The sequence below is a fragment of the Micropterus dolomieu genome, linkage group LG11, assembly GCF_021292245.1.
Source record: "Micropterus dolomieu isolate WLL.071019.BEF.003 ecotype Adirondacks linkage group LG11, ASM2129224v1, whole genome shotgun sequence".
In the NCBI taxonomy this organism is placed as follows: domain Eukaryota; kingdom Metazoa; phylum Chordata; class Actinopteri; order Centrarchiformes; family Centrarchidae; genus Micropterus; species Micropterus dolomieu.
Genome location: NC_060160.1, coordinates 15,730,094 through 15,757,350, shown reverse-complemented (window position 1 = coordinate 15,757,350; position 27,257 = coordinate 15,730,094). Strand labels below are relative to the sequence as shown.

General features: G+C 40.5%; 1 protein-coding gene and 1 long non-coding RNA gene across 2 annotated transcripts in view; one reads left to right on the top strand and one right to left on the bottom strand.

Annotated features, from left to right (window-relative positions):
* The window catches only part of LOC123979270, a 3,210-nt gene extending 900 nt beyond the window's left edge, over window positions 1-2,310 (top strand). Inside the window, exon 2 of the long non-coding RNA XR_006827191.1 lies at window positions 1,610-2,310. This is a non-coding gene — a long non-coding RNA (uncharacterized LOC123979270). The remainder of the gene's footprint in view (window positions 1-1,609) is intronic.
* Window positions 2,311-11,082: 8,772 nt separating this feature from the next.
* On the bottom strand, window positions 11,083-27,257 carry grhl1 (grainyhead-like transcription factor 1). Its single transcript, XM_046062704.1, has 16 exons — window positions 27,134-27,257; window positions 24,870-25,059; window positions 24,545-24,618; window positions 23,478-23,611; window positions 23,159-23,388; window positions 22,430-22,512; window positions 21,941-22,094; window positions 21,711-21,822; window positions 21,123-21,217; window positions 18,787-19,030; window positions 18,015-18,142; window positions 16,183-16,211; window positions 15,853-15,938; window positions 14,269-14,354; window positions 13,653-13,717; window positions 11,083-12,418 (listed from the first exon to the last, which is right to left on the bottom strand). The coding sequence occupies exons 1-16, from the start codon at window positions 27,151-27,153 to the stop codon at window positions 12,304-12,306; spliced, it is 1,845 nt and encodes a 614-aa protein (XP_045918660.1). The 5' UTR covers window positions 27,154-27,257; the 3' UTR covers window positions 11,083-12,303.

The window sequence follows — 27,257 nt, the reverse complement described above, 5'->3', positions numbered from 1 at the left end:
CCCCCCCCCCCCCCCCCCCGGTGGCCGTGCCCCTTTATGGTTGATTGTTTGTAAAATAGATGTTATTTAGACACTGGATAGACCCTTTAGCCAAATAGCGACTTCACTATCAGAAAGTCTGAGGTAAATTTCTGAGGTTATAAGCTCACATATGCTCACATCTCTAGCTAACTAGCTAGCTGGCATGTGCATATTTTACCTCAGACTTTCTGCTAATGAAGTTCCAGCAACCTCACTAATTAAAAGTCTGAGAAATAAATTATAGGAAAGCTAATGACAGGCAAGGCAAGTTTATTTCTATAACATAGGTCTATAATCCACTTGCTTTTAACCAGCTACTTGTAGTATATTTTATCTGTAATTTGATTTCACACCATGGGGGGGGGCATCTTACCCCATGTGGAAAATGCCGTTTCCCTAAAAAATACATTTGATTAAATACAAATTAGTCAATTTAGTAGTTAATTTGTCAACTGTAGCTATTTATTTTATTTTATAATATGTTACCCAAAGCATGGCCATCTCCAAGATACAAAAGAACCCTATAAAATATTATTTTATGTGTCAGCAAATAGACATTGAGCTTAGGGGGTGCGTCTTACCCCACTCTACCCTAACATTGACTCTGTAGACAGTTGCACTGAAAACACTTACTGTGGGCTACATTAGGCCTACTCCAGTAATCACTGTTTAATATGTAACCTATAAAACTGATCAATAAACAGTAGCTAATCTTTCATATTGTAGGCTAGTCGCACTGATTGTAACATTTGTAGTTATCAAGTGGAGATAATGTGACTATTTCTGAGTGAGGACTGTGGTGGAGCTGAAACAAATAGGCCTAAATAAGGTTTAAAAGTGAGTTTTTCATTATTACCTGCTGATAGTCTAAATGTGTTTTGACAGCATTAATAAAATACGAAATGAGCAAGATTTTATTAATGTAAAATAGACGTTTAAAACTTTAACCTATAGACACATTTTCCACTGCAAAAATAATTAGGCTAATATAGGCTAACCTGCTGGGTGTGACTGTGACTTTATAATCTCAGGTTCACGAGTAAACTGTGTCTTATATTTGATCTATAGCCTACCTATTTTCATAATTAGGTAGCCGATTGCCACCGGCATTTTGTTCCGTTGGGTTACAGCTTAATAAATATAGCCTTCCTATTTAAAATCAAATGTAATGGGCTGTAGCACTTTATCATTCATTAAGGAAAGTCCAGTCTGGTAAATGATGAATGAGCAACGCCGTAGCCTGTAGTAGCCTAATAATGTTAACGCATTGATCCTTCTTCCACTCCTGCGTTTTAGAGTCTATCATGGCCTGCGTTGGCACGCATTCATATTTCTAGCTCCACCCGATTAAAATGGAGGCTCTGCCTTTATTTACCCGTTGCCATAGTATCAGAGCTCCATTAATGATGGATTTATTTCATCCCCACGCACGCGCTTCCATCAGGCTCAACATACTCAGAGTTGATTGAACTTATTCTGATCAGCTGTTCTGGAACCGAAAATTCAGAGTTTCCCCCTCAATGAAGGCTCAATGAATCCCGAGCTCAGGGATAAGCTCAGAGTTTGTTAAGCCTGCTTTCTGAAACAGGGCCCTGTGTGACCCATCGCTTACAGTCAACTCTGCATTGAGGGATGCTTTGTGTACCACACAACACACATGGCCCCACCCCCTTTCCTCCTACACAATACAATGGAGGGACTACAGGAATTCCTCTACAAGTACCTGGCTCCTGATTGGTCAGAACGGAATTCTAAAGCCAATCAGTTGAGACATTGACTCGTGTACTGCTACCGGTTCACTGTCTGTTGTCCTGGCATCATGAGGAGCAGGAGGCAGGTTTATGAGCTCCCTGGAGAAACTCCCTTGGAGACAGTCTGGCCATGTGTGCTGCCCTAATGATGAAGGCTTGAAAATCTGTGATATTATTTAATAATACATTTTGAATAATCTTCTGGCTGCGGAGACAATATTATTATTCTTTAATCAGACAGACAGAGACTCTCCTACTTACAAAATGTATCTCCTCATGCCATGAACTGAGAACAACCAGTGGAAATTCAGACTAGACTAATAAATAAATTAAATAAGCACGGTGGTCCAGTGGATAGCTCAGGAAGAAAGTTGCGGGTTCAAACCCCGGTTGCCCCGGCCTTTCTGTGTGGAGTTTGCATGGTCTCCGTGGGTTTCCTCTGGGTGCTCCAGTTTCCCCCACCACCAAAAACGTGTTCTCCTGTCAGTGCCCACTGCTCGCCTGTATGTATGTGACAATAAAGAATCTTCTTCTAGAATTGTTGTTGTTTGTATAAACTGACTGTTTATGTTTTGTGTTTTATATGTTAATGCCTATGTAGCTATCAGAAGACTATAGGCTGCTTCTATGCATATAGATGAAGACATAGATAGAGCTTGCTACCAGAAGAGGACAGGTAGAGACAGAGCTACACTTTCTCACCTCATGTCTTAAAAACTTGAAAAAAATAAAATAAACCTTTACAAGTAAACCATTGCCCAAATATATCCTGAATTCCAGTCTAAATCATCAGATAGAAATCCCCTACTTAATGTAAGAAATACCAATAATTGCAGCAAAATGTATCTCCTCATACCACGAACTGAGAACAACCAGTGGAAACTCAGACTAATGTAGAAAATAAATAATCGTTGTTGTTTAGTATAAAATTACTGTGATGTTTGTTATTTTAATAGCAAGCAATTTTGTTTTAAGTTGTTAAATTAAGTGTTATTTTTCTCTTTTTTAAATTTCATAAAATTGTTTACAGGTGACTTTCTGCCCTGGAAACATGTTTTAACCAAAACATCATGCCAATAAAGCCAAGTGAATTGAACTGAACTAACCGGAGACCTACTGAGTTCAGTGTTCACTTCACGTCTACTAGTTATTTCTATCAGACAAAATATAGATCTTGTACATATTCATATATATAAGCTCATTTTGTTGGATTGAGCCTTTCATTTAACGCAACAATTTTTGTCAGATTCAACCAATCTGACAGCAGAGGAAAACACGACCAAAATCAAACAATATTTCTGTTTTTCCTTTTTTTATTTATGTGGTTGTTATGATTTGAAATGTGATCGGAAACCTGAGCACCTGAGGTAAACCCATACAGCCAAGATCGAGGCTGGGAATGGTAAATGGTCTTCCGACCACTAAAAGCACTTATACTACATCACATTTACCCATTCACACACATTCATACACTGATGGCAGAGGTTAAGGTGCCAGCTGCTCATCAAAAACAGAAATTAACATTCACACAAGCAATTTAGGGTTCAGTATCTTGCCCAAGGATACGACATGTGTAAGTGGCCTGTACTATACAACCTCGGGCCAGGCATGCGTGGCGGACGTGCTAACAAGGAGGCTAACACCCATGGGTGATAGCGTGTGTCGCTAGCAGGTCTCTCAAGGCGTCGGGGAGTGAGGTTTACTCACTGCACAGCGTAGCTGGGTACCAGTTACACATGTAGGGATCGAACCACTGACCTTCTGGTACATGGAACACCACTCTACCCTCTGATGTCTCTCACAGTGGACATTTTGACTCAAGTGTGACAGTATTGGATTTATTTACACATAACTGCTATTATATGTCAAAATGCCTAATGTGAGAAACTTGCTACAAGGTTAGGTGAGATTACGGCTGACCGCCCGTGACGCACCACATGAAGGGCTTGCTTATAGCTTTTCCCACTGCTGTAAACAGCCTGGAAACTGCGGGTGAATTGAGGGGGGCATTCAGACGGATTTTCAGATACTTCAAAACAGCATTATAAAAAGATGTATTGTTTGATGCCATTGCGGCCTCCAGTGTCTTTTCTGGAGAGCCAAACTCCCGGGCAAGGTCTTTAATCACGGCTTTGTTGACTTTTGTAATGCTGTTCTTGTTTTGTTTGACAGCAGAGCCAGTGAGGTTGATCTCATCCCTCGCTTTGTCTGACAGCCGGTTCATGACGGCGTTGATGTCTGCCATCTGCACCGACCTTCTGGTTTTGCGAGGGGCCTTTGCGACAAGCCTCATGATCAGGGCTTTGATGAGGTTGTTGGTCGCCCTCTCAGAAGTAGAACATGAATCAATTGACACTGTAAACCTTTCCCTACCTTCTGAGCGCGACGGCTGACTGTAGTTACAGGGGTAAGAGATCTGTGTAATCTCAGAGGTTGCTCCTTCAGGAGACATGGCACCTGAAGTCACCTAGACGTCGCATTTGATCAAATGCTGACAGTCTACTTGGACCCTGATTACCCCAATTGATTACAATCAAAATAAATGCAGAGGGATCCAGATAGGTCAGCATCATTAGCAGATGATGCCCAATTTAAATGAGAGGGCATTGTAGCCTGTGGCCTGTAGTCTGTCCGCATGTTACTGGCTTCAGGGGACTCCGGGATGTGAGTTAGCCCACCAGACACTTCCTCGCTGTGCCTTTCTTTGTTTGATGGCTCCTCCATCCAGAGTAGCACCTGCTGCAAGAACCTTCCCACTGCGTCCTCTGTGGTAACATACACCCTCCTCATGACAGAGTCAAAGAGACTTCTTTCCCTCGGGAAAATGGGAATCTGATTTGTCTGGCTAGCCGTCAAATGACTGTATATTTTATCAGTGAGCTCCATTGAAAACGTCCTGATCACGCCACTGGATGTGATGTCTTCCAGTGTTTCGCTGGATTGTGCTGCAGGCCGCTCCAGCAGGTTTAATTGATTAAACAAGCTGTCAATATTGTTTTTGATGGTCTCAAAATCTAATCGAGAAGACAGCCGCTCTCTCACACTGATCATTGTTGTCTTGCTGGTTGGAGCGCTAGTTGTACGTTTTGGCCTTGGATAATAAGGAACACTTCCTGGCAAAATGTCTTCAATGATTTCATCAGAGTCATCCTCTTCCTCTGGTCTAAGCTGAGCGGGCCCTGAATACTGTTGGATCGCATTGAAGTTTGTCTTCAAGTTTCGTATCATTTTATCTAACTGTTTTTGTGCAAACTTGAAAAAGCTGCGTTTGCGAACTACTTGGTTGGCTTCGGCAGTATCTTCTGAAGGTGTGACCTGAAATGAGGTCTTGAAGAGCAATTTTCCTCAATACATCTGTCCTGAGACTGCAGGTCATCAATTATATCCCTGACAATTTCAGACGCGATAAAATAAGCTTTCAGAGAGGAGCTGAGAGGCAGGACCGCATTTTCAGCCTCTTCTTCGATGTCTGGTGTCTCACTAGACCCTTTGGAGAAGATCTCAGTCACGGCTTTAGTCGCTGAGGGGACAGAGATCTCAGATTCTGCACTCGTATACAATCTCTGTGGTGATTGGACATACGGCATCAGAGACACACAGCTTTTGATTGGACACGTTTGCAGGCACTGGGAGTTCAACCTACACAAATGTCTTTTCAGGTATCTGGTAGCATGAAACACCATGTGACGAAGATACGATGTGATGGAAATGTATCTGCTGGTGAAAAAGTCAGGCTCTGATGGCAGAGCACTGCTGTACAAAGGCGAAGGCCCACTTCTATCAGCCTGAGATGCACTCCTGTGCATGTGTTCCGGAAACATTGGTATAACATTTTTCAGGATGGCTGTAGAGAGTGTCTGTATGATTTCAACAAACATATCAACCAGTGTAGCCTGTGTGTCTGAGTCCAAAGTCCCCTCAGCTAACATGCTCCACTGTGCTGGAGAGATTCTATCAAAATATTTTCTTACGATGGGCAGAAGAGCCTCTGGTGTGATAGTGATGTCCATCTGGGATCCAGATTGGTCCATTTTGGAAAACTCTTGGTTCACAAGGCTGTTTTTCTTCTGTTTGTTTGAGTTTTACTGTAAATTGTTCAGTAATGTGTAGCTCCTCCCTATGGTTTCCGACTGTGGTCTGTGGTCACTTGTTAAGAGTGAAAACTGAATGTAAATTTAACAAACCAGCTCCCTATATATACCCAGGATTGTATGATGTCACATGGAATTGTTAAGATGAAAGCACTTTGTCATGTATCAAAGTCAATGGAATTGGAACGCAAACTCGCGCGCACACACTCACGCACACACACACACACACACACACACACACACACACACTGACGTTTTGGCCAAATGTAATCCGACCTAATAATTAGCCCACGGCAGGCAACATAAAACAATTTCCACTCACTAACACTGGATTTGCTTAGGGCTGTCAGCTCATTACTCACTCCTCACAACGAGCACAGCAATCAGTAAATAATTCACCAACAGCGCCGATTAGCTGCAGGAGTGTTTTTTTGGTTGTTGTTGTTTTTTGGAAATAGCCTAATATGTGAAAATAAATTCTCAAATTGATTCGAATTTTTTAGGCTATAGTCTGTTAAGTCCAAAAATAAATAAAGTGATCAATAAAGTAGACTATCCCTTTCCTCACAGGTGCCAGCACTGTAGCCCATGACATAACAACGTTACAGTCATAAACATTTTGTTGGTGATACAACATTAGATACAAAAAGTCATGATTTAATTAAATACGTTATGCATATGCCTAATGGATAAATATAAGCCGGTAATAGTACACAGACCACCTGTGAGCAAGAGTTTAACAATTCATTATTTCTGTTTTAAAAAAAACAGAACTGCTTTCAACAGATGAAATATAGCCTATAGCCTATTTCTATGGTAAAAAAATAATATCTGGGCTTTCCATAAATAATGAAATAATAGTATTATTGTAATATTTGTATACTTGTACATTTTTTGATCTCCTTTCTTTTAATATATTTATATTTATTTTCATGTGTATTGTAAGCACCACTTTATGCCAAGGCAAAGTCCTCATGTAAAAATGAACCTGGCAATAAACCCGATTCTGATTCTAAATCTACACAATTATACAAATGTAGCATATGGGGTAAGATATGGATCATATACCTTATGAATATTTCTCTCTCTTTCGGGACTTCAGGGTCTTTCTATTGACGTCTGTATTTTATACCCATAATTGTATAAACCTGTGTGTAATATACATTAATGTATATATAATAATAATTATAATAAAATAGTTCAGTGATATTCAATAACAGAAGAAAGTTGGCACTGGTCTGTGTAACCTGATGGAATTATTAATGCGGATTAGTCTGAGATATTGTTTGGAAATTGAAATTCTGCCACATAAAGCACTGAACATATAATAATGGCTTGAGAAAATTTGTTGCTTGCTTAAAAGTGCATGCATAGCCTTCAAAGCATATACAGACCATTTGCAAGATTATCATGTGTTTATGTGTGTGTGTGTGTGTGTGTGTGTGTGTGTGTGTGTGTGTGTGTGTGTTTGTGTGTGTGTGTGTTTGTGTGTGTTTGTGTGTGAAGCTGCTGATGGCAAGAGGTTGAATAATAGATGAGCAATTCTTCTGAACCTCATTAGATTCTTGTTCTGTGTTTAAGAGGCATCAACTTTTGTGTAATAGTCTGTTTTATTAATTCTGTAATGCAGAAACTTATTAAATTTGACGTTTGAATTAATTCTGTGGTAAATGTAGCTGTGATTGCTTTTATTTTGAATATTGTAAACCTCATTGTGCTTATTTAGTGGGTTGTGACTGCTAAAAGGGGGACTCTACACTCCACATTATATTTATGTAACATCTCATAGCACTACCAGTCAAAGCTCATGGCGCAAGTGTGCTGAAAAAACAGTAAAAAGTCATGGTTTAACTGTGTGGGTGTGTGTCTATTTTCAGTGCTTGATTGAAATGATCCTTGAATAGATGTCATTTTCAGTATCTACAGACATTTCATCCTGTTATATCACGAAGTCCACACATGGCGAGTGAATAACTTCATAGTAGGAGTGATTTTTTTTCTTTGGAGAGTAGTTCTATAAAAAATAATGGTATGAATCATAGAAAGACACACTGGAATATACTGACTCACAGAGTGGGCTTTTTTATCCCTGTTGAATAGCATTTGAAGTCTGTACTGCTGTAATTGCAAAAAGTATACAAAGATTTAGTGATGGAGCGGATGAGTGCTGGAGAAATTGAAAGAGATTTAATCAATTCTTATTTGAGTACTTCTCTATATGAAGCCAGTTTAAGACTTCGAATGAGACATTATCATGAAACTGCATGTGCAAATGTTTATCTGGACTCCAGCCTAATACCAGATATGGAATAGCACGTATCTCAGAGGTAACTTGAGAAGGATTACAGCGCTAAGGGAGGAATGTGTTTAGTTTTCTCAAAGTGCGAAACTAGAGCTGCAACCAAAGCTGCACTTGGGATGTTTGAACAGCATCAAAGTAGGTCACTTGTGGTCTGGTCTGCCAAGGGTATGCTATACTGTCAGATATGTGTGCAATTTGACAGGGCAGAACCCAAAATGGTGGAGCATTTAACCTCAGAAAAGTAACAGATGCTGAGATCTTGACAGCAGTGAGATTAAATATGAGTCATCTGTTTTGAGTGAATATACTGTAGCTCAGTCCACCTAACAAATGGGAGTCAGTTACCATGCAACGTTCCAAGTAGTTTCACAGTGATGTCGACTAGACTGGAAATCATGTTACACCAGCAACACTGCAGAGTCAGAGCAAAGATTGCTAGCATCTATACAAAAACATAATTTACCAGCAGTTTGAATGATGCATCAACACTGAATCAAATTGAAAGCCCTTTTATTGTCATATACTGTAGGTACCTTTATATTTTGCAACTCTCCTCCAGTTTGTGAAAGCTGTGGCAGGCTCAAATTAAAAGACTCCAAGATGGTCACTGAGTGGCACAAGAAAAGGTCTCCACCCACAGAAATGCAAGCTGTATCATCAAAACACCCAAAAAAGAAAACAATCTTTGGGCAGCTTAGTGCAAAAACACCAGAACACGTCTTGAAACTCACTGAAAGTTGCTTTAAATAAAAATGAAGTTAATAAAATTCTACTTGCGTATACACACATTCCAGGTATCAACACATAACACATAAATAATGTAATACCATAAAAATACCATCACTCTCAACACACTTTTTTGTATTTAATAGTCCTAAAAGGGGGGGGACAAAAATTAATCCAGACAAAAAGCAAACAAGCAGACAGATTAGCAGAGATTAGTGAGTTCAATGTTTGGCCAATAATCATATTATTCTGTCCATTCACAAACACCACACTTCAGTTGGGATCATTTGATTTCTATCCAGTTTGTTAATATACAACATTTGAACATAACGTTATGGAGAAAAAAAGAGAGACCATATTTCTGAATTGTGAGCCCGGCCAGCTTCCTGACCTGGCTTAGAGTCATCTATCTATATTGAGGACAGAAGCTGCATCTTGACACCAACTGTGGGTTTAAACAAGGACATCTCAGGAATAAACCTAAGAAAAGAACGGGGAGAATGAGAGAGACGCAAAAGAGAGACAGAGCAGATGGCCTTTCACTTACAGGGCAGGGCAGCGTGGCAACGTTGCCATGGCTAGCTGGTTAAATTATAACTAAATGAGCCGTCAGGTCTTTCTGTACCTGCACGTCAGAACCTTTAGAGAGGATCATCTTTTATGACGCTGCCTGTACAGCTATCAGACTGTGTTTGCAGCCTTGTGTGCTACAGGCGGGGGGCATCATGAGTCCTGACAATTATAATAAACACATGAAATATACTCATCACATTCATCAAAGACGAAGTGAGAAATGTGATTTGTCAGCCTTGCTTTTCTTGTGCAAACTGCAATATGTGAACAGTTAGAGCTACAAGTAAACAAAATGTTCTGCAAATGTATCATAAATAATATAAAAAATAAACAATTATAAACCAAATTTACGCTAAAGTTTGAACAGTATTTAGGTGGCCTGTGGGTATTTAGAAATCCGTAGCTCGAGAAGAGAAATTCAACAGATGATCTTTTTGCATCAGAGGGAGTCCTTAAACAAAATGCCAACATCACCACCTTTCTTATTAGGTTCTCATCTTTTATCTTATCTCAGTTCGCTCATAAAACTAGTTGGGAAGGGAAGACATGATAAGAAGAGCTGCACTGTTATCTTGGTCTAACCAAGTTTCAGTTAAAAACATCAAATACGATTGATGATAAAATAACTGATTAAAGACAATTTTCCTGCCAAAGACCTGAAATACAATAAATTTTGTGTGGTAAAAACATTATCTGCCCAATTTTTTGTGACAGGGTCGTTTTTGCTGACGAGAACTTTATTCTAAATTTGCAGAATCAGTTGAGTACTTCCTGTTTCTTTGCAGATTCACCATTTTTTTCCTATTACATATCAAGACAGGAATTGAGAAAGCAGCTGGCACGCTGGGCCCCGGCCCTTCCTGAGAGGAGTCGCGAGTGCCATTAGCCTTGTAGCCTGGACCCAGCAGTTATCAGTTACAGCTTGCTGTATTTTGTACGCTATTAACTGAACGTGCTGTGCTTTTATCAGGCTGGGTAGACAGAGGATGATTCTGACACCATCGGCTGATCGGGATGTCTTTAGTTTTTTGCAGGTATTTGGTCTCAAAATAAGCTATTGGAACAATATTTGAAATTAAATTAAATTAAATGAAAAATGAAAAGTTGGGGGATCACCAAAGTGAACATGAATATCTGTACCAAATTTCGTGTTGTCGTGACATTTCACTCAAAACCACAAAAGTGAACATCATGCTGGCTCTAGAGAAAGAACAGAACAACCTGATTAATATTACTATCTCTAGAGAAAATCAAGGAACCAGCAGCTTACAGTAGATATAAATGAGAGCCTACTTTAATCAAAGGGCGTGTGAAGAAATGTGTGGCCAGGTTTCCGACAGAGCAGCTTCTCTGTACCAGGCTGCTCTGTCATGCCTGTTTCCTGTCCACAGGGTTAGGGTTGATGCCCAGACATCTGTTCCCGTGGACAGACACAGAAAACACTGGCACAGTTGATCTCTGCTACAGCTCAACATGTCAACCACAGGCAGACCTGCTATTACATCCAGTGTAAGACGGAAAGTTTGTAATATGTAGGCTGCGTTTCAAAAAGAATAAAAAAATATCAAATGATATGAGTGCGCATGAGGAAGAAAAAGTCTCAGACAACTACAGCAGCTACTGGAGAGTATTTATTGGGCACTTTGTGCATCAAATACTTTACAAAAAAAACATCAATTAAAAACATGTTAATGACTTTTTGTCCTTTGACATGTGTTATTAGAATAACTTCATATAAAAAGGAAAAACATTATATTATTAGGAATAATAGAAATTTGGATATATATGGTAAAAAAAAACAATGACCCACATCCGTTCTCTTAATAAATATAGACACAATAAGTACTGAGATACAAAAGGAGGAATCATATAGATATTTTTTTTCAGTGGATATATACAACATTTTCATTTTAAAAATCTGTTTTATCAGTTGATATGCTAACTGTTGTTATGGCAAAAGAGGACTTTTTTTTTCTCTGAATGTGTCTGAACCTGAATATCATATTGCACTTCCACAACAGCCTGTGTGGACTGTGCTAGACATTCATTGACCTATTTTATCAACATTCAGAAAACTACTCTACAGGGGAAGGGTCGCTGTGTTTAAGCATTGTTATCAATATATTCAGTAACTATTTAATACTTAGAAAAAGGCGATTATTTAAATTGATCTGAGAAACATCTTTTAAGCCATTTCACTCACATACAACATGTTTCGTATGCTAAAAATTACAACATTTACAATATTCTATGCTAACTGGAGGATGGTTGTAGAAGATTTTACACACTAAATACTGCCATGTTGTTTAGTATTAAACACTGAACCACAGGGGCTCCATCAACAATTTGCTTTCTTCATTTTGTGCGCTAAATAACTCAACTTTACAGATTGTAATCATCAGTGCTATGGCCTTAGGAAGGGACAGATGAGCCGTTTCTACTCATTCAAGCAAATGAGAAACACTGCTGCTTGCATAGCATGAGGTATAGCAGCTCCACAAATGCTCTGCACACAAATGCAACTTACTGAATACAAAACAAAGGAGTCATAACAATCAAACCTGTCCTCACTTCCTATGCACAGAAAGGTTTTTAAATGAATCAAAATGTATAACTTACATGTCTATATCATGTCTTTTAAGAGCTATGGCTTTTAAATACCTCTTGTGGTACTTTGTCTTTTAAAATCTATTTGATGTTAATACAGCACAAAGACAACGTGATGTAAGTTTCAGATCAAGTCCATAATCATTAGACGTGTAAACCACTACTCCTGATGGCTCCGTTTTATTTGTCCTCCACCCTGCAGTTCTGGGTGATGTCACCTCCTCCTGTCCAATCAGATTTCAGTGAGGGTGAGTTTGTACATGCCACCCAACTCTTCCATGGTGATCTGGAAGGTGTCTTCGTTGGAATAGTGTTTGATGATGTTGTCATCCATGTGGACTAGAATCCTATTATAAAACAGATATGGGTGTTAGCAGCCTGATTTTTTTTATCCTCACCCCAAAAACACACAGACTAAAATCCTGAATCCTGGAAATAAATTGACTAAAGGTGGGGTAGGCAAAGTTAGAGAAACTAGCAAGAGACAGCTTGATTTGGAAAGTATCCAACGAAAAACAATTCCCTCCCTCCCTCCAAAGCAACTCCCCCAAAACATATTTTCTTGCACAAGTGCACGGACAGAGTGTGCACAGGTAGGTAGGTAGACAGGTAGGTAGGCCAGTCATTTCATTCTACCTAAATGAAATGACTGGCAGAATGAAATGACTGGCAGCTGTGCTTATTACAGTCTTGCAATAGCCATAGATACTAGGTTGTTTTAATTTTTGTGTCAGCGCATTTTATCTATTGATTGCTTAAAACACAGGGAAATAGCTATCCTTGATTTGTCCTTTGGTTAAAAAAAATCTGCCTACCAGCAGCTCTAAAGCTCATTAAATAACACGTTATATCTTGTTTGTATATCGTTTCCGATGTAAAAACATCCGGTTGAGGTTTAGGGGGCTTCATTTCTTGGTAGAGTAACTTCCTGGAGTCTTGTTTGCACAGTGATGTGTTAGTTAATTACTAGTTCTTTTTCACCTTTGACCAGAGCCAGGCTAGCTCTTCCCTGTTTCCCTTTTCCTGTTTCCAGGCTTTGTGCTAAGCTAAGCTAACTGGAGGCTGGCTGCTACTACATTTTACAATACAGAGGTGAGTGGTATAAATCTTCTGATCTAACTTTAGGCAAGAATTAAGCATATTTCGATTGATTCATTGTACTGCAGAAATATTTTGCTCAAGACCATGGCTTTACCTTCAATATGCAAGTGCGCATTGCGCATTTTAATCTGTTGATGTGTGCATCACAGCATCAGCTAGTTTGATTGCTAATCCTCAATTAACTCACAAATTACTAACTAAATACTTGAACACATGTATGAAAGTTTAAATAAGGCAAAATCACAGTTTGTATTAGTGTAAAGGAGTGCTGTGTTGTGTTTGTGTTTGACCTCCCTGGAAAAGCCAAGGTTTGATTGACACTCTCATTATTTGCATTTTGAAGGACACCTCATTTAAGCTTTATTTGCCTATTAGAGGTAAAACTATTTGAGCAAGCTGCCAGGAAAGTCAGGTTTAGTCCTTCACAAAGTGTCTGACAGTGTAGTATAGTGTAGGAGTGTGTTACTGACTCATACTCACCCTTTCTTGCACTTCTTATAGACCTTTTCAACCTTATCCAAAGGTAATTCGTACTTCTCTGCAATCTGGTTGAGAAAAAAAAATCAAATCAATGTTGAAAGACATTGAAAGAAACATAAAAGGTAATCCTTCATACCTGGTTAGCTTTTATCAACTCCACTGTTGCTTCTCCATAATTACTGTACATGACCCTTGTACTCCATCTGTCATGTTAAACTGACCCCTTAAGTAATCGTACACCTGCCTATTGCTGTTGTTCTAGTTACTTTTGCATTTCACACACTTTTCCACATTCTCCTCTTCTTCCCTCCCCGCAGGACGCCTCCCCACCCCATGCCCCTTTTGGCCTGATTTTATCGACCTCCTTGTGTCCCCCCTTTAACTCACACACGCCCTTTCTCTCTCTTCTCTCTTCCAAATCCACTCCTTGTTCTTATTCTTCCCTACATTTTTCCTGAGTCCGTGTCCTGTCACAGCTCATTTAGCCTGCAGTAGCTGCTTAGACATACAAGAGAGAACTGGGTCTCAAGCTGCAGTATTCACGGCCCGAGACCACATGAAACAGAAAAGGCGCAATCCTAGCTACTACAAGTACAATGAAGTAAAGACAACTTACAGCTTCCACCAGGCCTTTCAGCGTGGGATTCTTCAGCATGAGGGCATCAAACACCTCCTCTGTCTCCTTGCGCACGTACAGCAGGACTATGTGGTGAAAAGAGACGGGAAGGCATCAAAGCAAAGCACGCATGTTCATGGATTGGACACAGAAACAAACCCAAATCTAGCCTCAGACAAAAGTCACAGGCAGGCGTAAAAGTGTGTGTTTGCGTCAGGCAGAACAGCTTGACTGCTGGTTTGGTTCATGTGTGTGGGTTTTTAGGATTTGTGGCTTTATAGCATTGCCATCTCAATCTCGTAATGGTGGAGCTCAAGCACACGCACACATATGTTTAATCCATTGGTAGATTTGCAGATATATCTTGTAATGCGGCAGGCCTGCTTGGGCACTCATACATACTCAAAAAAGTGGCATTGGTGGCAATGGGCCCAGACAAAGCACACCTAGAAAGCACATTCATCATACATGGTTGGAAAACTCACACAAACGGAAGGACAGACCCCCCTCTCATTCACTACACTCAGTCTTCTAAAAATAGATGCTCTAAATAGATTTTCTCATATTGTTTTCCAACCTGTTGCAGGAACTTTTGATATTTGTGGCCTTAGAAACAACAGAAACGCCTTCTGTTTTCTATTAACTATGTGCACAGGAGTTTTCACAGTGTGGTAAGTGACTGTATGGTGATGCTTGGTTTCTTAATGCTACAGAATATACAGGCTACAGTCTCGCTTTGCTCATTGTGGTCTGGAGCTGCCATGGATAACTCTGTCTGAGACAGGAGTCTCTCCAAGGAGGCTGTTCAACACATGATTAGCAATTCTCTCTGTCACTCAGATGTCAACATGATCCCTTCCCAACCACCGCAAGATTGCCAGTTTTTGAACTGGAAAAACTTGACAGCTGTTATGGAAAGATTATAAAACGTCACCTAAACCTTTTACTGGATTTAGTTAAACTTGGAGTACATTTAAGGTGAGAATTCTTGTGGCCCCTTAAAATAAAGTCATGTCTTTTTGTGATTTTAGCTTCTGAGATTGTTCAGTTGAAGCCTGATGAGAGCATGAAAGTATCCATCTCTTTCACCTTTTTCACAAGAAAAATCTGAAAAAATATACATTATTTTGGGCAACAGGAGTATCTGTTGACACATCAATTGTGGGTTTTAAATGCCCAATGTGAGGCCCGACTTTCCTCTTCTACCTCTAACAAATCTTGAAGTATCTATTTACATATTGCAGCACTGAAAAAAAACTTGTTTCATACCTATGAGAAGGATCTGGGGTAAAGGGCACAGGCTTGTTGTGCATGTGTGTGTGCACGCAGTGATCAGTGGTATGCTGTTGGGTCAGTGGAGCCCTTGGGCATGTGTGCATGTTTTGAAAGACCTGGAATGATCACATGGCCCGGAGAGTGTGTACGCGTTGTCCTCACATATCAGGGGCCAATCACAGCACGCACACATGTGCACACACTTTGTCACACTGATTAAGCCCCTGAGAAGAGCATCACTCAAAGACCCTTGATCAGCATGTGAATAGTCAAAGCATTACACTACAGCAATACACACACACGTAGTACCTTTCTTTGGTTCCTCCACTCTCACCATCTTGTTTGGAGGTGAACTGAACTCATCATCACTGAAAGGTTGTCTCTTCATGCCCGAGCTGCAGTGGACACACACACACACACACACACACACACACACATAAATAACTGCTTAAATGCCTATGACAACCAGCTAACAGGCTATAAAACACACACGTATGCACACAAAGCCCATTTGGCACTTCCTAGAAACAACATATGCACCCCTGTATGCCTTTTACTGGGAATGTACCAAAGGTCACCTCAGTTCAAAACTACTAAGCAAGTGTGAAAAGTGTGAAATCGGGACTTCCAAAAACTCACCTTTCCTCTCCATCTTCTGTTGGGAAAGGCTGTAGAAGAAACAAAAATGGAGAAATTAACCTATATGGAAGACAAAAGTTAAAAACAACCAACTAAATATACAATTAAAAATGACTTTAAACTGTAATTAGCATTAGCCATAAATGTCTTAAAATTGGGTACCCAATATTTATGGCAATAAACAACATTAAATATGACTTTAACATATATCTTGCAACAAAAGTGTATCTTTAAAATGTACAACTATGCAATGACTGCAGTTCTTATTCTGCATGTCAGCAGCTAAATCAGTCAACCAGGTCAAAGGCAAAGTCAGCGGCCAAGTGCAAAATATTTCACATGCTGACCCTTTTATTCTTCCTTTATCACTGAAATGAGCCTGGTAAACAAAAAACTGCTACTCAGGTGTCTAATTATATGTGGAGCAAAGCTTGTACAGTTATAGCTGGAGAAACAGGGATCAAAGTGCAGGTCTCGACCCTGATAGGGGGTCACAGAATAATTTTCCGGGGTCACAAGTTGTTTATAAGGTAGGAAAAACATGTTTTTCAGATTTCGGAAATTGATCTGATCAGCTTTTCCTCTAATTTGAGTTATTTTTCTTTAAAAATAAGTACAGAAACTAATACAAGCCTCTTGTACAATAAATACACAGAGACAATTATTTATTACTGTTTTACACAATAACAAGCCAAGTAAAATCAAGATAAATGCATAAAATTCTATCTGAAAATTACATAAAAAACAAATAAACACAAATATATTAGAAATGCAGTAATCATACAGTTACACTGCAGTAATATGTTGTTATGTGGAAGCTGTTTGTTCATATAGTAAATCACAAAGTGTATGGCTATTGATCGCAGGCGTTTCTGTTAATAGAATTCTATTCTAAGCGGGTAGGTAAACCCAGAGTTTATCAGAAACTGATAGCAGCTCAGTCAGGTTCAATGTCATTGGCAGCAACAAAAATAACTTCCTGTCTGTCCCTCAGCTTTGCTTGTAGCTAAGTAAACTTACTGAGCGTGAGAGAAAGGGAGAAAGAGCACTTATTTTGTTACTCAGCTGGGACTGCTCATAATTTGACCAACAGGGGTGCTCAAAGTTCCCAATCAGTCAAATTTCTCAATGCATAAAAATGCTTTTTCCTGCACAGTTACTTTGTCCATCATGCATGTCACAGAAAACATGAAAAGTGCCTGAAATGACCCAAATGCCCCGGGTGAAAATATGTGTGCAGGCCAGGTGTACTGTACATGCATACACACACTTCTGTGAGTCATGTGACATGTTCGTCCTGACTGGAAGATGCAAGGCTCAGAGTCCATTAATGGAGAAGAGGGCTGCTGCACATCAACACTGATAAAAACCTGACAAACTGCATTCATGCATAAAGCGTGCTGTTAAAGTCCTATCTCTGTCTCCAAATCTACCTCTTTATTTCTATATGAGCATACGAACGAGGTGGCAGTACAGGTAGTATCTTCTGAACCCCGCGCTTTGTTTTGAGTCACTGGTAAATGATTCATCCTGTGAGTAAGCAGCCTGAAATACAGCCATCATTATGTAGGACTCCTATCAGAGCTGGAAACCAGAACTCTCTGTTCCTGCCAACTAGCAAGCAAGCAGGTCAGCTCGACCCAGCTGGCTGATGAGTGGGTGGAAGCTGAAAACAAACTGTTTATGGACCACCTAAGATGCTACGAAGGGTACATAAATGTAGCAAAAACAATGTCCATGGTCAGAAATGTGACAAACAGGATATGTGATTCCCTGCTGTCCTAAACAGAACTGGTGTTAGTCAGAGTTTTGTGTCTGTGATTGGCACTCACGTGGCGCTGGAAGGTGGAGAAGTGAAGGTCAGGAATGAAAAGGACAGGCTGGGTCTCGAAGTCGTTCATCATCTTGAAGGTGGTCACATCGTTGCGTTTCTGGAGGATAGGCAATTTGACATCCGCAACTGGGAAGAAAAGACACAACAGGGAGAAGTTTAATATGAAGGACATCTTTAAAAGTCTGAACTTGTCTGAACTTGTCATCTTGATATTGAATCCATTTAATCTTCCGTTATTACTGAGAAATGAGCCTGGTTAACACAAACCAGACACTCAGCTGTCTAGTTTTATTTGATGAGCAAAGCTGGTGCAGTTACAGCTGAAGAAACAGGGATCAAAGTGTAGGTCTGGACCCTGACACGGGGTCACAGAATAACTGTCAGGGGTCAAAAGGTCATTTCACACATTGATCTGATCAGTTTTTCCTCTACTTTGAGTTGTTGTTCTTAAAATAATACAGAATACTAATAACAAGACTCTTGGTTATTAAATACATAGGGCCAATTATTTATTTCAACTCTGCTGCTCTGCATATCAGTTTCTATCACATCCTCTTTTTAGGCAAAGCACCTTTCAAACACAGAGGCAATTCAAAGTGATTTACACAAGGTATAACACAAGAAATGCATTAAAATTACATTTAAAAACACAGTAACATGCTAAATAAAACCAAGCAAAATAAAATAAAATCAGATTTAAAAAATTTTCCAACACTTAAACTCTAGGATTAAGTAGCTTGTGTGTATGACACAAGGTTAAAGTGACTCACAGGTCAGGCTAGGGTTGAGGTCAGGGACCTTTCCTTTCCGGCGGGACTGCTTCCTCTCCTCGTCTCGAATCTTCCTCTCAGCTCCCTTGTCGCAGAAGACCTTGATCTGGCAGTAGCCACGGTGGATGGGCTTGTTGCTGCGGTTGTTGTAGCTGTAGGTGTCAATCTGCAAGTTCAGAGGAAGACCCTTCACGCCCTTCTGAGAGGAGAAGTCTGTGCTCAGGCAGTTGACGGAGATGAAGATCTGTGGAGAGGGTACAGAGGGAGAAGACAGGATAAATGAGACAAAGAACATGGAACAGCTGTGTTTCAAGCAAAGAGAAAATGTACAAAGTTTGAGAAACTAAACATAACAACAAGCCATGTCAAAAGTACACAGCAACTTAAGTAGTGATCTAATGATTTAATAGCTGCTGCTAAATCATAAAGAAACTAAGGTTTTCACTTGGAATCATTGTGCAACACATAAGGCCTCTCTGCGGCAGATGGCTCATGGTCTGCGTTCAATGTTCTGTGTTGCCCTCTATTGGTCTACTCTAGTAATCATAGGCTCATATAGTTTGCTAGGGGAGATGCTCCTTTGTTTTCCTGGTGCTTGTATTGAAAACAGGTTATCATTGTGTCAACAAAGCACACCATCATAACAGAGCATTTGGAAACACCTAATAGAGATGATCCGAGGGGTAAGCAGCAGACATCACTGACATTAAAATGTGTGAATATGTGAACACTGGTCTGTTCATCTGTGAACCCTGAACATGTTTAATTTATAGTAACATAACTTTATTTATATATCATGTAGAGAGAATAAGAGAAAACCAGTTCTGTTTAGAATATTTTCAGTGATTTACAGGAATACATTGCCCTTCACAAAGCCAAGTTAGAATAAAATCAGTTTACATGTAAATAGACTAATCTTACATGTTTCTGCTATATGTATTTGTGTGTGTAAATATTAAAACAATATTTTTTATAACTACAATAATATTTGGAGTGATTAACACTAAATATTGGTACATTTTCCTTGTATTTGGGGTTTATGACAGCGTTACGCTTTGTTAAAATGATAAGTCAGATTTATAGCTGAGCTTGTCATGCACAGAGCAAAATGTGGTAACACCAGTAAAAGGCCCAAGAGCAGGTAATCATAAGGGAGAGGGCTGCCTTTTACAAATACATACTGAAATGCCAATCACCTCGGGGGCAAGTCCTACACACACACACACACACACAAACACACACGTCATATCTATATCTGTCATCAAACAGATCGATGAGATCAACCATCATTGATGAGATGCTCAAACAACGTGGCAGGGTGTCGCTTCCACAAATACACACACAGTGAAGTAATGAACACACACAAGGATGAACATCCTATGGACACAGGCCTCAAGTCATGAGACAGACCCACATCCTGGTGTGTGTGTGAGTGTGTGTTTGTGTGTGCGTGAGAGAGGTTTGTGCTCGTGACTTTATTTATGTAAACCGTAGCCTACAGAGAGCAAGGCGCTGGAGAGGAGTCACGGCCATGTTGTCTCTGTCTGTTTGCTAGCCTCTCAGTCGTCCTCCGTCTCAGGCTGAGCGGATCAGTGCCAGAGAGCGACATGATGGTCAACAACAAACAAAAAATCAAGAGTGGAAGAGAGGACAGGAGCTCCTGCTGTCTGTCACTGTCACCTCTCCTACCCGTTAAACAGGATTTTATTTGTTAACACGCCCCCTCCCTCCTGCTGAGTTTCCTCATTCCTGCGCTCTTTGTTGCACCTGTCTGGCGTGCAGAAATACCTGAACACTCAGCATCACAATAGGGGTGAGAGACAGGCAGGTTGGACCAGTCATAAATGTATATTCACGGAGCAGGAAGACTCGTACAAGCACACACAGATACACACACACACACACACACACACACACACACACAAACATACACTCTTTAAACAAAAAGACAAAACACACAAGGAGGTGACGGCATCCTCACTCTTCTACTTAAGCCCCTAAATTTCTTTTGGAGAATAACAATGAACAAAACGGCTGATGATCATCGACAAAAGCGTTTCAACACCTGAAACCTTAATTTTGGTCTGTGGCAAAAACCACACATGGCCTTGAAAAGGAGGAGGAGTAGCTTATTTCTGGCTTAAGAGTGTTTATGTGAAAAGTTCAGGGCTCGCATTAAGGGTTCAAGACGAGGAAGTACATGGAAACCTTGGATTACAAGTGATCCTGCGGAGAAAACATTGCTCTTGTTCTTATATGAACACCGAAGGGCAAAAGGAAGGCTTTCGTACAAGCGTGTCTAATTTTGTGTGTACATGTTCCTGTTGTTGTCTTACTTTGGCTTCGTCATTTGTGTCCCAGGTGAAGGAAATGGCGTTGTAGGAAATCTCCTCGATGTTGCCGATGGTGTTGAAGCTCTCCTTGTAGTCAGCTGTAACAAAAAAAAGTTTGGTGACTCATTTAGTAGTAGAGTAAGATGCACAGCTGAACCAACCAAGCTGGTGTAAAAGAGTAAAAGCATGCACAAATGCACAGAACGCAATCAAAAATAAATAGACAGTTTAAATCGGCCAGAAAAGCTATAAAGAAAACTTTACCTTTATTTTCTAAAAGACTGTATGACAAGGCTGCAAAATTAATCCCTAGCCAACCAAACTGAACTGTCACAACAAAACAACACACCTTTTCCTGTCAGTTACCGCTAAGCTGTCCTTTCAAGCAGCCACTTAACTGTGCAGACACGGGAGGATTAATCAACCCACTACATGACAAAACCAGGATGAATCACTGAAATCACTACACACTACAGTAGTGTCTAAGACATTACACTTACTTACTTAACCCTTTTCATTTGACTCTTTTGTAAAATAGGACATATTTTTTTCATATATAATTGACAGTTAAATAAAAAAAGGATTACTTACCAATGTCCAGACACCTCTGTTTGGCCGTGTGCTGTCTGGAGTGCCAGTACTTCCAGTGTTTCAGCTGATCATCTCTGCACTTCTCCTCTCCAAACACCACCATCACTACACTCTGGCAATGAATTTACACACAAAGTGACAACTTAATATGTTACAATGATATACAGCATGTGAATACTTTCAGCAATCCCTAAACTGTTCCTTGTTCCAGGTTTATCTTTCGCTCTTACCCTGACTTTGGTAATGGGTTGCTGCATTCCTTTGTTGTCAACCTCCCTGAGGGTGATTGGGTAAAACTGGCCCTTGTTGAGGTACGTCATCGTCCCGTCACCTGTCTTCTGACGCAGAGACTTGGACGCCTCAAGAGTGTACTCAAACTTATTCCTAAAATACAATAAGAAAACGGCAGAATTAAGTAAACACAAAAATAAGACAACAAGAGACAGCACTTCTTTTTTGGATAACAATGCAATAACACCATTCAAAAACATGGTGAAGCATAATGGCGTGCTTCATTGAGCCGCTGCAGCTAAATCGTGACCTAAAACCAGCGCATTGTCAGATAACGACCAGTGTGTGTGCAGACTCTTGTCTTTCACACCTAGGGGGAGTCTGGTGTCTCCCCCGTGACTGCAATGAATGAGGCCATTCTGCACTGTTGTGTCAAAAGCTGAATGGCGGTGGAAGCCGGACGGTGGGCCGGCGGCAGCGCGACTTACCCCGGCACGGTGTCAAACGGCGGGTACTCCTCAGGCGTCATGGAGGCCATCCGTAACTGGAGATCCCCTGGGAAGGAAAACACCTGCGGCACAAAAAGAACACAGATGAGGTGTGAAGTGAGGTGCAGCAAAAAGAAGATATTAAAAAGCTGCTTTGCTTTGATTTTAAATGATTTAATTGCCTCTTCCTATCCTTCACCAGAGGGATAATAGGAATTTAATTTTGTGCCCCTCAGGGATTATTCTCTCTTTTTCCTACCACTTTATATAGATGTTATTAATGTGTTCTTTCCCTTCATCCCCATTTCTTTTAGTTCAAATGGCTTTTCCTTCATGTTGCTAACTACCCACCGCAACCCCCCTCCCCGTACAGGGGTTTTGTTGGGTTACTCTTTTCTAAGGTAATTCCCCTCCAGGTTAAACAGAGAAAGAGGACAGAGAAAGGGCATTGGCTATTGTCGGAGAAAAGTACAGCACTTTATTGTGTTGGTGAGACAATGGCATAATAACACACTGGCCGCTATTTTGGCATGTTCAAATAAAACCAGGGAAGGCTGAGCCCACCGCTGGCTCCATGGGATCAGGTGAATATCCTATTGTCTGATGGGAGAGATCTGAGAGAGGAGAGGAGAGGAAAGCGAAGTAGAGGAGGAGGAGGAGGAGGAGGAGGAGGAGGTTGTAGGGAAAGCATTAGCTGGGTTTTAGAAAGAAGGGGATCGAAACACACACCTCCTGGGAACCATCCTTGAAACTCTCTGAATAGGTGGAGTCGGGGGGCGTGCGGGACTGGGTGCTGGGGCTGAACTGGACCGTGCTGTGGGTGAGCTGGCGGTCAAAGACACCCACATGGCTGTCGGTTTCGGTGCAGTTGTTCGGTATGGTCACTGAGAAGCCATGGGCCGGCACCTCTGTCTTGACGGGCGGGTAGTTTGGCACAATGGAAAGCGTGACGGTCGTGTCTGAAGAGTCAAGCATCAGCAAACTGACAGTCATGTTTTCTGCTTGTAGGCTAAATCATGTCCACTTAAGTTACTGAATGTGAACAGACCTGGTGAAGGGAAATGGGCCCTCTTCTCCTGGGCCAGCTGAAGAATATTGAAGGGTCCCTTGAGAACCTGGATCCTGTTCTCCATACCGGCTTCCTGAAGTGGAGTAATGGAGTGTCCAGCCTGGATCTGGTGTCTGCAACAAAGACAAACAGCACATATGAAGTATTGAATTTAAAGTGTTATCTGGCATATTGATTTTCTAAAAATGATCATAATTGTAGTGATATCCATCTATATAGCTCCACTGTCAAAGTTTCCTAACTGACTCACATCTCTTCAGTCAGTCCCATTAGCCAAAACATAAAAACTCCTACCATACCCTTCAGGATCTATATTCTAAATAACATTATGGTTATATATTTTCACTTATTCTTAGCTGTTGTTTTAATAGTTTTAACTTGTACTTGTATCTCTGTATGTGTTTATGTGTTTATGTGCTTTGTGTTTTTTACTTTATGTTCTATTTCACTGCTACGCAACCAACCGCCCTTTGGGGACAAGTGAAGTGATTGATTAGTTACTCTTAGATAACCGATACATATGCATTAAAGTTGTATTCAGGTACTACACACCATTTAAACAGAAACAGCTCTCATGTTATATTCTTTTACTCTCATTTGAGATTTAAATCATAAAAATTTTACTTTTATGACACCTGTGACTGTTTTTTTATTATTGTTTTGTGCCACTCGGTTGTGTGGCTGCCTGACTGTAAATGCTTTTTACTCTGTGGTCTCATTTACATTCTTGATATCAGTGAGATTTCCTGACTATATAAAGTCAGTATAACCTTGTGATCCATGTGTTTTAACTTCAACTGAAGGACAAATCTAGCGGGTTGGGCAAGGTGACAAGGTAACAAGGTGCTCCTGCAAAGATGACCATGTGTGCTGTGAAATGAGCTACACTCTGTACTGTACTTGCTCCTCCCACAAATGCAAACACACAAAATTCAGAGAACGTGAAAGAGCTTGAATCTCTCCATTCCCTACATGCTGTGGTTCCACTCCGCTGTGCTTTTATTTTTTAAGGGGGATGGTATTAGGTGAGGGCTGCTGCTGTTTACCTTTTGTTGGGATCCACATCACAGACCAGTGATTCTTGCTTGCTCTGCGGTATTGTTCTCTTTTCCCTGGGCACCTGTATGGGAGGGTAAACACAGCCGCTGAGCGTCTGACCACATCACATCCAACAACCTGGGTCATCCTACTGTCTATATGGGCAACTGGATCAGCATAAAGAAAGTTCATATATGTAAAGCCTGTAACGATTTGGTAACTAATCCCCTGAGAAAAGATTTTGCACATTTGATTCATGACAGAAAAGTTCCTATGGCTGGAGAACTTTTTCCTGCGTGGTCAAGACTATAATTTCCAGGGTTTTCCTGATACCTTATAGTAGTCGTAGAGCAGGCCCAGTGCTGCAGCGCTGTCCTCGTCTCCATTTATGCTCATCATGGCCTTGGTGGCAGCCGTCAGCGGGTTCTCCAGAAATGACTTCCAGGCTTCATCTTCTGTGGTGAAGGAGCGACGCTGGCTGCCGTAGCCCGGCTCGTTCTGGAGAACCAGGACCGCACGTTTACTGCGGGAAGACAGAGTTTCATAAGTTACCGTGTACAAAGTGATTATTAAGATGTTAATGCTTTTTTAAATGCGGAGATCTGCTTATGTGATGTCATTTTAAAGCCTTTACCATATGATACCTCAAAAAAAGGTAATAATTAAAGACAATACTTCAACTATACTGTATGGACACTACTTATTAGACTCTAGGATTAATATCTCCCTTTATTAGATTCTCCTTAAGCACTCAACAGGTTTATTCTCCTCACTGACTTAATACAAGTACACAAAGCCAAGACCTACAATCACGGCCTCGTGCAAAACAGACAAACAGGTTGTAAGAGTGAGAGATCAACCACGAAGATGTTCTTTATCTGAGAGACCAGTTGTTCAAGCTTTTCAACGATTGTGCAACAAATCTCAGCCATCGAACCGCTGAGGTGTCCTGAGACAAAGACGCTCTACAGGCTCGTCCAGTGTGACAACTCTAGTTCGGGCATCACCTATTGGCTGAGAAGGTGAGCGCAAGTGATGCGTCTGATCCTGCTACATTCCTGCGTTTAAACAGCGAGGTGCAACTGTTTTTGTAAGAGAACCTGTTTGTGAAAAATAATCAGGTGTTTTTGTACACAGTCACCACCTGTGTCTCATCAGCTTATAATGGTCTTAACACATTAATTTTAGCTCACTGGAATGAAAATACAGCACTTTCTTTCAACAAGTGAGAAAATATTGAACATTTTACCGTAAATTTGGATGTTTGCTCAACTTATATTGATTGATTTATTTCTTGTAATGACTAGAGCAAAGTAAAGTCATTAGTCGAGCTCTTGTTATTAAAGTCTCATCTAAATCATCAGCTTTTACTTGTGAAACTTTGGAAACTCCACACCTGCATAACACCACCACCTACTGATTTTCTGCCACAACAAAGTAGTTATGATAAAGTGTAAACGGACTGGTTCAGTTTCTACCTTGAGTATCTACAACAAATCAAAACAGCTTTTGCCATGGTCAAAGCAAGGAGCTAATTAGTAATCCTATATCTAATTGTGCTTTTCATAAAAGGCAGCCTGATAAAATCCATTATTTACTGGCAATAAAACTTTAAGGAAATGTAATCCCTTAACCAAATAAACAGAATTCACTTGCAGGGAGAAAAAGTCATCTGTCACTTTTAACATACAGCAGCATGAAATAACACAAGTATTATTTTTTTGTGTGCGAACATTTAGAGAAATACATAAGAGAAAGAATGCATGAATCCTCTAAATTTTGACACAAAACATTTCAGTCATATAGTGTAAAAATAAAATATAACCTCATGTCGCCCTGTGCTTGCTTACATTGTCTGTGTAAGTAGTCTGGCCAACGCCTAACAGGTGTACAATTTCACTCTCCGAAAAAGTCTCTTGTCGTTGCACTCAGAAAACATACACAATCATTTATGTCAACGTGAAAGACGTTTCTCTCTTTTTTAAATGCTTTTAAGTGAAGCTCTTGATCAGAACTATTCCTTGGAAATAAAACCATCAGCAGACAGTTTTCTTTAGCTGACAGCTCCCAGCTCAGGTCCATGTTTTTACCTGAATAAACATCATTAAGACTATCCACATAACTGTTGGGGCTTGAAGCGAAATCAAACACTAAACCGCCCATCGCTATCACGGGACGGGGCTTTAATTCTAACAGGCTCCTCTGCTCGCACGACAGGTGGAGATACACCTGTACAGGCTTGAACATGACAGGTGAAATGAGCAGAGTTTTACCATGGGAAACTAGGAGATTTAATCACTTTCCCGCTTGGCAGCCAGTGTAAAGAGTAAACTCACCATTAAAAAAGAAGCCATAATTATCCTACAGTAAGGCATGTTAAACAAATACCAGAATAATTTTTAATATCAGATAGCAGCTATAGGTCAGAGGTGGACCGCAGTGTGACCTTTCATAAATTCCGTTCGTGCCATGAAGTTAAAAAAGGTGCAAAAATAGTTAAAATCCAAACAACAGGTATTTAGAGTCAGTATTACAAGCTTATAGAGACAACCTGCCCTGCTGTGCAGGCTAAAAAGTGGAGAGTCAGTGCAACTTACTTGTCATGCTCCTGTGACATCTCGGTCGGTCGAACTGGACTTTCTAGTTGGTACTGAAAATCCGATCCGTCTTCTTTACCGTAGAAAACTCCGCCGCTAACGCTGGATGAGGGCCGGGGCAACA